Here is a 13,410-nt window from a genome sequence, read left to right as displayed (position 1 = left end):
AGGATGTTGGCGTCGGTCGACGCGGGTAAGGAAATGTCGATAGATGTCGACTTGTTCGCATCGGTCGATACAGATGGCAATCGTCTACTCCGATCTTCTTTGTTGTTTTTTTTATGACCTGTAATAATTAAAAACCAGCATAAATAGTAAATCAATGAAAACTAAATAAATATTACCTAATAGTGGGTTACCTCCCACTCATCGCTTTGTTATAGTCATTTAGCTTGACTTTGAAGGTGTTTTGGCTAGTAGTGTTGAGAACTGGGACTTGTTGGAAAACAAGTATCCATTTCCTCTTTGCGCTTGTTGAACCATGTAGCAGTAAAGTTCCTCATTGCTTCATCCCCTCTGCGCCATTTATCCTTCATTGCTGCAGTTGTGTTTTCAATCATCTGCAATCTTTCACCAAGACTCTCAAGGTTGAATTGATGTCTGGTAAGTGCGGCGTAAGTGTCAGTTGAGATCTCCTTTCCATGGTAAGGTGTGTTGGACGTGTTGGATATCGTCTTTGGTACTAGCCGGCCTCGGTTTGTATCACTGTCGATCGATGCTGAATGGTTGGTGTCGATCGATTTGTTGATGCGTCTGTCGATCGATATCGATGCTTCTGGTCGACGTGCAATGTAACTCTGAATCTCCACCAACTCCCCATATATAGCTTCAACCTTGGAAGTCAATGCACTGATGGTAAGATCCATTGGGAAATAGATGTCATCACATCTCCCATCAAGCCTCTCCTCTGTAGTTTCCAGAGCTCTGTAGATCCCTTCTACCAACTGATCTATCTCTTCTCTGGTGAGGAAATCCAGTTGAGAGTTAATTGTGTGTGGGCGTGGCAGATTTGTGTCGATCGATGCGGCCAGGCGGTTGTCGATCGATGCGTGATGGTGTTGGTCGAGCGATGGTGATTGTGTTCTGTCGATCGATTGTGGTCGTCTTCTGTCGATCAATTTGGTCGTCTTCTGTCGATCGATGGAGGTCGAACAGTGCCGGTCGCGTTCTGAATTCTGGCTATGTCCTTCTTCATCTCCTCCATGCAAGTAGTTAGCCAACTTATACTATCATTCAATGGATAGTAGACACCATCAAGCTACATATGTCTTTGTTCCTATCATGTTCACCACAGACTCCATAGAACATCTCGTTGATCTCGTCCTTGGTGTAGATCTCTGGTACCAACTTTGTCTGTGTGAATTGGCTAGCATGCTTAGGAAGACATATGTAGGCGTGTTCATCTCTTGAAGCTCTTTCCAGAAGTCTTCTGCTATCCTTGTTGTGAACAGGAATGGTGCGTCCATCTAGATCTCTGGAAAATTCGCGATCATCTCTGTAGACTCCATACTCATCTTTCTCTTCCCAGTAAAATTTCCTGTTACCATAAGGATCATAAGCTCTTTTGCCGAATTCTGGCTGTCTGGTGATCGTTGGAACGTCTATGTTGATCGATGGATGATTTGTATGGCGAGATCGTTGTTTGAATATGTTTTCCATGCCACCAGCTGTGTCATAGAACTCTTTTGTAGTCTTCTGTTCGCTGTTGCTGCGTTGATGCATGAACAGATTGTCTGCTCCATTGGCTCTCTGAAGGATATCTGCAATATCTTCTCGAGATACGTGTAGTTTGCGTCCGTCTATGGCTTTTGCGAAGCCATTAGGGTCCTTGAAAATACCAAATACTTCTGGAGTTAGATACTGGTTATCTAATTTATCTTTTTCGCTTACAGTGGTTGTCGGTATTGAATGGTTGTCGATCGATGTGGTATTATTGATGTCGATCAATTGTTGAGGAAGCTTATCGATCGATTGCTGGTGATGAGTGTCGATCGATTTGCTGAAACGAGTTCTTTCCCAGGCAGCTTCTGATCTGTATCATCGCGCTATTTCATGTTGAGCAGCTCCTCTTCTGTGAAGCTATTTTGTAGTTTATCTGCTCCTGGTGTGTAGGTTACTGTTTCGACTGCAAAGCTCTCGTGGTGGTGTTCATCTGTCCAACTACCAATCGAGTAGTCTCCGTCTCGCACATGGTTGAAATCAGTGTCGACCGATTTGTAGTAGGCAGTGTCGGTCGATGCTTGCTTTTGGTATCGTTGTTGAGGTTGAGTGTCGATCGATGGCCAGCTCGTCCTATCGATCGATGGTGCAGTCCTTTTCCAAGAGGAATGGTGTAAGAGTTTATCTTCCTCAGCAAGGATGGCTCTGTACTCAATGGCTCGTTCCTCCTTGAAGTCCTCATCATACTTGTCTGTATGCATATTTTGTCTTGTGTAAGCGTCAACAGTGGGGTAGTAGTCATTCTCCCACTCATCCGGATACGTGTCGACCGATTCTTCTTTGTCCACGTCGGTCGATTTTGGGTGGCTTGTGTCGATCGATGTTGCTGTGTGAGTCTCGATCGATTCTGAATATTCAGTTTCGTACTCATCTCAACAGTGGCAAGCTGCAATGATTCCTGGATCATTGATTCTTCTGGAGATCGTCTGTGGCTTCTTGACTGGAATAGGGTTGTAGTGGGCATTAGGGTCGATCAGTGTTAGACACAACTGGTTTGTTTGCAAGTTGCACACTGCTCCCACGGTTGACAAGAAGGCTCTCCCAAGTAGTAGAGAAGAATTCCAGTTTAACTTGATGTCCAAGACATGGAAATCAACTGGAACTAGGGCATTACCAATCTGCACCTCTAGGTCTCTCACAATTCCTCCTGAGCTCTTCTGGGAACAATCCACATAAGTGAACAATTCTTGCGAAGGCTCCACCTGCAGACCCAGATGGTCTGCCATAACCCTAGGTAGGATGCTGACTGATGCTCCTGTGTCACACAAAGCATGTGGGAATTCAATACCCTTCACTGTGTATGATATTGCAAATTGCCCAGGATCACTCTTCTTCTTCAATGTAATCCTTCTCTTCATATTTTCTCTGGCTTCACAGAACATTTTCATAATGTCTTCTTCTTTCTCCCTGGTTTCTCTGAAGAACATCCACAATCTGTGGCTGTAATAAGCTTCTTCGAATGGCTTATGTAGAGGAATCCTGAAGACTCTCTTTTGGAAATTTTCCTTTTCCGTTTCATTAGCCCCCCTCTTCAGATGTTTCGCCACTTTTTCCTTTCTTCTCCTTAGGGTTCTTCCAGTAAAACCCTATCTTCTTCCATAGGATCATCTACATCATCTGAAGGTGTCCTGACAGGCTCCAGTGGTTGTTTTGAAGGTTTAGGTTTGGGCCTGAGTGCGATAAGTCGTGCCACATCTATCTTCGGCATTTGCACTTAGTAGGTAATAGGGGCTCGTCGATCGATTGGCGGTGACGATTGTCGATCGATAGTAGCTTCTGAGTGTCGATCGACGTTGTTGTTGGTATGTCGATCGATTCGGACATTGTCAGGGCTGGGCGGATGTGGGTGTTTTGCTGCGAACTCCTCGTGAGTTAGAATCTTCACGGCATTGCAAGACGCGGTTGATTTCGTAGGCGTTGTCGATTGATGCTCTGGTATTCCTGTCGATCGATTTTGATTGCTGTATGTCGATCGATGCTCGGTGGTTGGTGTCGATCGACACCAATGTGACCCGCCGTAACTCATCAAACTTTCTACCTCGAAATCGCCTTCTTGCAGCTTCTCTTTCTTCACCACTTGCCAAAAGTCATCCTCAATAATGGAATTCATGTGGTTCTTCATCACATCATCCCCAACTCCTCCTGTTGAAGCTTCCGGCCTCCTAATAGCATCTCCTGTCTGCACAACCTGTATCTCCACCTTCTTCACATGAGAGCTCAAAGTCTCAAACTTTGTGTTCAGGTTGGTGTAGACAGAATCTATCTTTCCAATGAACTCCACTGTCATTCGCTGCTGTACCTCAAGAACCCTATCGAGCATCTCTTCAATCTTGCTCTCTTGAGTAGGCGGCGGTGGCTTCTGGTAGTAGGAACTTCCAAAATTCATGTTGTTGCTGTAGCTGTTGTTGTAAGGTTTCTGGTACTGCGAGTTTTGGTTGAAGTTACTCTTATTTCCATAGGAGTTACTGTTTCCACATTGGTTTCCTTGGAATCCAGCTCCACTAATGTAGTTTACTTCTTCTTCCTCTGTTCTACCCTCTACAGCTTCTGCATCTTCGACAAAACTAACCTGCTTCTTGAGAAGCTTGTGAACACCGTCCAGTTTTGCCTTCACCTCATCCATCTGATCATTCCCAAGGATGGTGGCAGATCTCTTCCTCTCAAAATCAGTGTTCTTGGTGCTGTTGTTGGATGCTAGGTTTTCAATTACCTTGACTGCCTCTTCTGGATTCCTGGTCTTGAAGTTTCCATTGCTGGAAGCATCAAGAGCTATCTGGTACTGCACCGCGATACCTCTGTAGAAAGTACTGAGTAGGTGTACTTCATTGAATCCGTGGTGTGGACAGTCTCTCTAGTAAGACTTGAATCTGATCCAAGAGCCTCTAAATGATTCTGCAGGCTCATGAGTCAATGTATCAATCTTGCTCCTCAAGTCTTCAGCACGCACCTCATCAAAGAAATTGCATAAGAATACATTCTTGATTTCGCTCCAGGATTTAAGAGATCCTGGTTGTAACTGCTTGAGCCAATGCAGAGCTTCTCCAGCAAGTGAATATCTGAAAAGCTTGCATAATAGGTAGTCTTCAGAGGCCCCCTTGACTCTAATAGTAGAAATCAGATCCTCGAACCTCTCCGGATGGTCCATAGGATGCTCGTGGGATAGTCCACGGTAGGGCAACTGTCCCACAAGTGTGTAGTACTGCGCTTTCACCTCAAAATCCCTCTCAGTGGTAGGAGGAAGGATGGCTGATCTGTTGGTGTAGTAGCGATCTAGACGGTTGTAGTCAGGCGACGTCATGGGTTGCGCAGCCTCATCTACAGGTAAGGTAGTACCTGTAGTAGTAGCATCAGGCTTAGGGATTGCAGCCCCCTAGGCATCTATTCTTTGACCTGCTGTATTACGCAGATGACCCTCCTAGTCATTCAAGTCTCCATTGTTGTCCCGAACAAGTATCAAAGGCGCAACCATTGATCGCGGTTCAGTATCGATCGATGTCTGAGATGGAATGTCGATCGATATTGGGTGAAGGGTATCGGTCGACGGAAGGTTTGTGATGTCGATCGATAGGGGTGAGCAAGAATCTATCGACGGGACTGGTGTCTGGGTCGACGGTGGTTGAGCAGAATCGAGAGACACGGAGTTGTTGTTGTCGGTCGATAGTGAGCGCGCTTCCTTATGGATCGTGCGTTCCAAACTTGCAGGATCTGGTAAGAATAGCAGTTGTGATTCCTTGTTGCTTCTGCTACTGCTGGGCATGTACCTGAAAATCCAAGAAAAAATTTTCTGTGAGAATACTTAACAAAAATTAGAAAACAGGCGATCAAAGCTCCCCGGTAACGGCGCCAAATTTGATACCATTCAAATTACCCTAAGGAGTGATTTATACTCTCTCAAATAAGAGGTCGAGTTCTAGTACTTTGGGATCGAATTCACAGGGAGCTAGGGAACCTAGGGATTCTAATATGATTTGTTAAGCAATGATGTTTTAAGAGTTTTAAAAGTAAATTGCAGTTTTATATTGAACAAGTATTTGTTCAATAGCAAGTTTTGGGGTTTTGGTGCTAAAAAAGGAAATAGCTAGACTTAGGGTTTTTATTCAGGAAAGTTGGAATTATAATCCTATAGATGCCTAATGAGTTGCATGCATGATAATGCAAAGCTCAACTATTTGATCAACAAGTCTTTCGGCCTTTGCGAGCATTGACTTGTTGACTATTAACTAGATCTATGATCTCAACTATCGTTATATTGATCTATAGAAAGTGTCGATCGATATTCCAATGGGCGTATCGATCGATACACCTTTTGCACCGGCGATCGATTATTCAAGTATGATATCGATCGACGCGCTCTAGTCAAGCTTTATGCGCAGGTCGAATGAATGCTTACTAAGCTTACTAGATCTGCTCTCGCCTTGCTCATAGGAAGAAACAAAGTTCAATTTAAATGTTTTCAGGATGAGAATTAGCTATGGCTTTTATCAATCAACCCTAGGGCATGTTCTAGGTAGCTAATCTAGACACATGCATTAATGAACAATTCTAAAGATGATTATCACAACTCAGCATTCTATAGTTGGGGCTAATCCCTCCTAACCTATTTAAACCCTAAAATCTAACAAGAGAACTACTAAGACATGGCTAAGCAATTCATAACAATAGTTAGGTATAAAAACTTCATAGAATAAATAAGATAAATATCAATGGAGTTCCAATCACAAATTATAACTTTGGATCTTCTCTCCTATCTATCAATAAAACAATGAAACACAAAGAAAGCACACTTTGCCTCTAACATGGTGGCAAAGCTTATATAATTAGGATAAAACACGTCAGGGGCAATCTTGTAAAATAGTGAAATCTTGGGCTTCAAGTCAGCTGTGACCAAACGCGTTTTCGTCGCGTTTCGCTATCGATCGACACCATGACTTGTGTATCGATTGATTCCATCTCTCGAATATCGACCGATTGTCGATCTCCATGGTCATCTCGGGTGCTTGCTCCATATATCTCCAAAATGCTCCAAAATCATCACTTATCTCCAAAACATTCCTGATCTTATAAATATAATAAATAGACTCTATAATAACATAAATATTAGTAAAAATACCTATAAACTATGGATGAAGGGTCAAATCCATAGTCTATCAAAAAGGCCAAGGATGCTCAGACCTACGACATGGAGGACAGCGACTCGGAGCCCGAGCTTGATAAAGAAGCATCGGACGGAGCAGCGAGAGCGGAGTCTCCTATGATCGTTCACCTTCACTAGATGTTCTCCGATAGGCTCGACGCCATGCAGTCCATGGTAGAGAGACTCCCGGGGGTAGCTCCCCCCATCCGGAAGAGCAACCCCGACTCCTACGCCGATACTCCCTTCACGGAGGAGATCACCTTGATCGAGATGCCCAGGAAGTTCTCTTTCCCCAGCATAAAGGCGTATGACGACAACACTGACCCGGACGACTACGTCGCTCAATACAGAAAAGGATGCTCGCCGTAGTGCTCCCAAAGGGGTCACGCGAATCTACCATGTGCAAAGGTTTCGACTCCACTCTGACCGGACCCGCTCTGTAATGGTATATCAACTTACCCTCCAGGTCCATAGCCTCCTTCGCGGTTCTCACCGACAAGTTCGTGGAGCAATTCGCCGGCAGCATGGACCTGAAGAAAACCTCCGACAGCCTCTACGAGATCCTCCAGCACCAAGCGAAACCCATGCGAGGCTACATAGCCCGCTTCAATCAAGAGAAGGTGGCTATCCCCGAATGCAGTATCCCCACTGCTATCTCTGCTTTTAAGAGAGGTTTGCTCCTCGACGGAGATCTCTACAAGGAGCTGACCAAATATCAGTGCAAAACCACGGAAGATGTCCTATCTCGAGCCTGGGCACATGTCAAATGGGAGGAAGCCGTCGCCAGCCATGCCAAAGTGCAACCAAAGCAAGATCCCAAGATGATTACACCAGACCGAACTGAGCGAGACGAGAAACCCTCTCAAAGATCAGCTAGGGACTCCCGAAATCGAAACCGGGGCAGGTACCAGAATCGGCAGATCGAGAAGGCAGAAGGGATGGCAGTGTCCACATGGCCAGACATCTCTCACCTCTCTGTCTCAAGGCCGGAACTGATCAATGTTCCGAGGCAGATGGGCCAGCAGGTCAAGTGGCCTTAGAGGATGAAACCTCCCGATTCTTTCCGGAACCATGGCTTCTGGTGCGACTTCCATCGAGACCACGGTGACAAAACGGAGGACTGCGTCACACTAAAGATCGAGGTCAACGAGCTGCTTAGGAAAGGGCACCTAAGGGAGTTCCTTTCCGAGAAGGCCAAGAGCCATCTAAGCAAGGAGAGAACGGGTAAGCCCACTGAAGCTGCTCCCGTTTCGCCACCGCGACAGGACCGAGTGATCCATGTCATTTCGGGCGGTTCGGAAAGCAGCGGCATAAGCCATGTAGCTGCGAAGAGAAGCACCTGGAACGCCAAGCACGGCCTAGAGGCGGCCAAGCCAAAACGCCTGCTCCTAGGAACATACGAGATACGCTTCACGGCCAAGGAGCAGGAGAAAGTCCTCACTCGACATCACGACGCCCTGGTTATCTCGCTCACTGTAGCGAACTGCCTGGTAAAAAAGGATATCGGTAGATAATGGAAGCTCCGGCAACATCATCTTCCAGGCCGCATACAAGGATCTGGGGCTAGAGGAAGGCGCTCTAACTCGGAGGATAACCCCACTTATAGGGTTCAGCTTGGAAGTCAAACAAACCGCCGGGGAGGTAACCCTCCCCGAATACGCCGAAGGAATCAACATGTCAACCAAGTTCCTCGTGGTTGATTGCGATTCGTCTTACAACATGATCCTAGGACGGCTCTGGATTCACGGAATGGGGGCCCTCCCCTCGACTCTTCACCAAATGGTGAAATTCCCTACACCCTGGGGCATAAAGGCGATCAGAGGGGATCGGGAATATTCCTGCTCCTGCTATCAGACCACTCTAAAGAGAAAGACAAAGGTCTTATAGCAATTACAGGGCAAACTTCTGGCTCGTCACACTGAGGAACCGGAGGTAGAGGAAACGGACGATGTGCCATTAACTGAAGGAGATCAGACACGACATCTCAAGATCAGTTCCAAGCTAACCGAAGGATTGAGAAGAAGACTGATAGACTTCCTCAGATCCGGAGGTCATCATGCACAAGCTGCAGGTGGACCCCCTACATCAACCCGTCTGGCAAAAGAGACGGAAGTTTGCCCCCGAGAGAGACGCGATCATCAATGAAGAAGTCAAGAGCCTACTCGGCGCGGGGTCCATTCGTGAGGTGCAGTACCCATAGTGGCTAGCCAACGTCATCGTGGTCAAGAAAAAGAATGGGAAGTGGAGAGTCTGCATCGACTTCACGGACCTCAACAAGTCCTGTCCAAAGGACCCTTCCTGCTACCTCATATCGACAAGCTGGTGGACGCCACCACGGGGCACCAGCTGATGAGCTTCATGGACGCGTTCTCCGGCTACAATCAGATACTTATGCATCCGAAAGACCAGGAGAAAACATCCTTCATGACGTCCAGAGGGATCTACTGCTACAAGGTCATGCCCTTCGGCCTAAAGAACGCAGGATCAACCTATCAACGGCTGGTAAACATGATGTTCGCGGACCAAATCGGGAGAACCATGGAGGTCTACATCGATGACATGTTGGTCATATCCCTGGAAGCGGAAGACCACATATCTCACCTGCAGCAAGCTTTCTCCACCCTCAGGAAATATAACATAAAGCTCAACCCGGGTAAATGCTCATTTGGGGTCAGTTCTGGCAAGTTCCTCGGGTACATCGTAACCTACCGAGGCATCGAGGCCAACCCGGAGCAAATCAGGGCCATTCACTCAATCCCTTCCCTGAAGAACGTCAAGGAGGTTCAAAAGCTAACAGGAAGGATGGCAGCCTTGAGCGGGTTCATCTCCAGACTCTCCGACAAATCTCACGCCTTTTTTGGAACTCTCAAGAATCCGAAGGATTTCCAGTGGACGGGAGAATGCGAATCCATTCTCCAAGAGCTAAAATTGTATCTCACCACTCCTCCTCTCCCGTCCAAACCCTACTCGGTGAAGTCTTGCTGCTATATCTAGCGGTCTCCGAAAACGCCGTGAGCGCCGTCTTAGTTCGCGAGGAGGGAAACAAGCGGCTACCAATCTGTTACGTAAGCAAGTCTCTCCTAGACACGGAGACCCGCTACAGCCACCTAGAATGCTGGTCTTAGCCCTGATATTTCGATGCTCGCAAGCTCCAACCCTACTTCCAGGCTCATCCAATCGTGGTTGTTACCTCCTTCCCTGTAAAGTTGGTCCTCCACAAACCAGAAGTCTCTGGACGCCTAGCCAAATGGGCCGTGGAACTAGGGGAGTAAGACGTAATATTTCGACCCACCACGACTATAAAGTCACAGGTCCTAGCAGACTTCGTGGCTGAGTTCTCCCCTGCCTTGCTCCCAGCTCTAGAGCAGGAGGTACGCCTCTGAGGCCAATTTAGGAAGAGGGAGAATGGATCCTACACGTTGATGGATCCAGCAACGTCAGAGGACCTGGAGTAAGGATAGTGCTTACCTCGCCAACAGGGAACACAGCCTCAAGGGCCGTGAGATGCAACTTCAAAGCAACCAACAACAAAAGCGAGTACAAGGCCTTAATCCCAGGCCTAACCCTCCCAAAGATCAGCTAGGGACTCCGGAAATCGAAACCGGGGCAGGTACCAGAACCGGCCGATCGAGAAGACAGAAGGGATGGCAGTGTCCACGTGGCCAGACATCTCTTACCTCTCCGTCTAAAGGCCGGAGCTGATCAATGTTCTGAGGCAGATGGGCCAACAAGTCAAGTGGCTTTAGAGGATGAAAGCTCCCGACTCTTTCCAGAACCCTGGCTTCTGGTGCGACTTCCATCGAGACCACGATCACAAAACAGAGGACTGCATTGCAATAAAGATCGAGGTCAACGAGCTGCTTAGGAAAGGACACCTCAGGGATTTCCTTTCCGAGAAGGCCAAGAGCCATCTAAGCAAGGAGACAATTGGTAAGCCCACTAAAGCTGCTCCCGTCTCGCCACCGCGACATGACCGAGTGATCCATGTCATTTCAGGCGGTTCGGAAAGCAGCGGCATAATCCATGCAGCTGCAAAGAGAAGCACCTGGAACGCCAAGCACGGCCTAGAGGCGGCCAAGCCAAAACGTCTGCTCCTAGGAACAGACGAGATAAGCTTCACGGCCAAGGAGCAGGAGAAAGTCCTCACTCCACATCACGACGCCCTGGTTATCTCGCTCACTGTAGCGAACTGCCTGGTAAAAAAGGATACTGGTAGATAATGGAAGCTCCGGCAACATCATCTTCCAGGCCGCATACAAGGATCTGGGGCTGGAGGAAGGCGCTCTAACTCGGAGGATAACCCCACTTATAGGGTACAGCGGGGAAGTCAAACAAACCGCCGGGGAAGTAACCCTCCCCGTATACGCCGAAGGAATCAACATGTCAACCAAGTTCCTCGTGGTTGATTGCGATTCGTCTTACAACATGATCCTAGGACGGCCCTGGATTCACGGATTGGGGGCCGTCCCCTCGACTCTTCACCAAATGGTGAAATTCCCTACATCCTGGGGCATAAAGGCGATCAGAGGGGATCAGGAATATTCCTGCTCCTGCTATCAGACCACTCTAAAGGGAAAGACCAAGGTCTTATAGCAATTACAGGGCAAACCTCTGGCTCGTCACACTGAGGAACCGGAGGTAGAGGAAACAGACGACGTGCCATTAACCGAAGGAGATCAGACCCAACATCTCAAGATCGGTTCCAAGCTAACCGAAGGATTGAGAAGAAGACTGATAGTCTTCCTCAGGTCCGGAGGTCATCATGCACAAGCTGCAGGTGGACCCCCTACATCAACCCGTCAGGCAAAAGAGACGGAAGTTTGCCCCCGAGAGAGACGCGATCATCAATGATGAAGTCAAGAGCCTGCTCGGGGCGGGGTCCATTCGTGAGGTGCAGTACCCATAGTGGCTAGCCAACGTCATCGTGGTCAAGAAAAAGAATGGGAAGTGGAGAGTCTGAATCGACTTCACGGACCTCAACAAGTCTTGTCCAAAGGACCCTTCCTGCTACCTCATATCGACAAGCTGGTGGATGCCACCGTGGGGCACTAGCTGATGAGCTTCATGGACGCGTTCTCCGACTACAATCAGATACATATGCATCCGAAAGACCAGGAGAAAACATCCTTCATGACATCCAGAGGGATCTACTGCTACAAGGTCATGCCCTTCGGCCTAAAGAACGCAGGATCAACCTACCAACGGCTGGTAAACATGATGTTCGCGGACCAAATCGGGAGAACCATGGAGGTCTACATCGATGACATGCTCGTCAAATCCCTGGAAGCGGAAGACCACATATCTCACCTGCAGCAAGCCTTCTCCACCCTCAGGAAATATAACATAAACTCAACCCGGCTAAATGCTCATTTGGGGTCAGTTCTGGCAAGTTCCTCGGGTACATCGTAACCTACCGAGGCATCGAGGCCAACCCGGAGCAAATCAGGGCCATTCACTCAATCCCTTACCCAAAGAACGTCAAGGAGGTTCAAAAGCTAACAGGAAGGATGGCAGCCTTGACCGGGTTCATCTCCAGACTCTCCGACATATCTGATGCCTTTTTTGGAACTCTCAAGAATCCGAAGGATTTCTAGTGGACGGGAGAATGCGAACCCGTTCTCAAAGAGCTAAAATTGTATCTCACCACTCCTCCTCTCCTGTCCAAGCCCTACTCGGTGTAGTCCTGCTGCTATATCTAGCGGTCTCCGAACACGCCGTGAGCGCCGTCTTAGTTCGCGAGGAGGGAAACAAGCGTCTATCAATTTATTACGTAAGCAAGGCTCTCCTAGACGCGGAGACCCGCTACAGCCACCTAGAAAGCTGGCCTTAGCCCTTATAGTCGATGCTCGCAAGCTCCAACCCTACTTCCAGGCTCATCCAATCGTGGTTGTTACCTCCTTCCCTATAAAGTTGGTCCTCCACAAACCAGAAGTCTCTGGACGCCTAGCCAAATGGGCCGTGGAACTACGGGAGTAAGACGTAATATTTCGACCCACCACGGCTATAAAGTCACAGGTCCTAGCAGACTTCGTGGCTGAGTTCTCCCCTTCCTTACTCCCAGTTCTAGAGAAGGAGGTACGCCTCCGAGGCCAATTTAAGGAAGAGGGATAATGGATCCTACACGTTGATGGATCCAGCAACGTCAGAGGACCTGGAGCAAGGATAATGCTTACCTCGCCAACAGGGAACACAGCCTCAAGGGCCGTGAGATGCAACTTCAAAGTAACCAACAACGAAAGCGAGTACAAGGCCCTAATCGCAGGCCTAACCCTCCCAAAGATCAGCTAGGGACTCCGGAAATCGAAACCGGGGCAGGTACCAGAACCGGCCGATCGAGAAGGCCGAAGGGATGGCAGTGTCCACGTGGCCAAACATCTCTTACCTCTCCGTCTAAAGGCCGGAGCTGATCAATGTTCTGAGGCAGATGGGCCAACAGGTCAAGTGGCCTCAGAGGATGAAAGCTCTCGACTCTTTCCGGAACCCTGGCTTCTGGTGCGACTTCCATCGAGACCATGGTCACAAAACGGAGGACTGCGTTGCACTAAAGATCGAGGTCAACGAGCTGCTTAGGTAAGGACACCTCAGGGAGTTCCTTTCCTAGAAGGCCAAGAGCCATCTAAGCAAGGAGACAATTGGTAAGCCCACTAAAGCTGCTCCCGTCTCGCCACCGCGACATGACCGAGTGATCCATGTCATTTCGGGCGGTTCGGAAAGCAGCGGCATAA

The 13,410-nt window shown here is 48.2% G+C and overlaps 1 protein-coding gene across 1 annotated transcript; it reads left to right on the top strand.

Moving 5' to 3' along the window:
- Positions 1 to 10,434: 10,434 nt before the first annotated feature.
- LOC106403592 lies at positions 10,435 to 11,278 on the top strand. The gene is made up of 2 exons (XM_048749710.1): positions 10,435 to 10,881; positions 10,934 to 11,278. The coding sequence occupies exons 1-2, from the start codon at positions 10,435 to 10,437 to the stop codon at positions 11,276 to 11,278; spliced, it is 792 nt and encodes a 263-aa protein (XP_048605667.1).
- The last annotated feature ends 2,132 nt before the right edge of the window (positions 11,279 to 13,410 follow it).

Source organism: Brassica napus, chromosome C3 (genome assembly GCF_020379485.1).
Source record: "Brassica napus cultivar Da-Ae chromosome C3, Da-Ae, whole genome shotgun sequence".
In the NCBI taxonomy this organism is placed as follows: domain Eukaryota; kingdom Viridiplantae; phylum Streptophyta; class Magnoliopsida; order Brassicales; family Brassicaceae; genus Brassica; species Brassica napus.
Note: the sequence above shows the minus strand (reverse complement) of the source record. Positions and strands in the feature narration are given on the sequence as shown.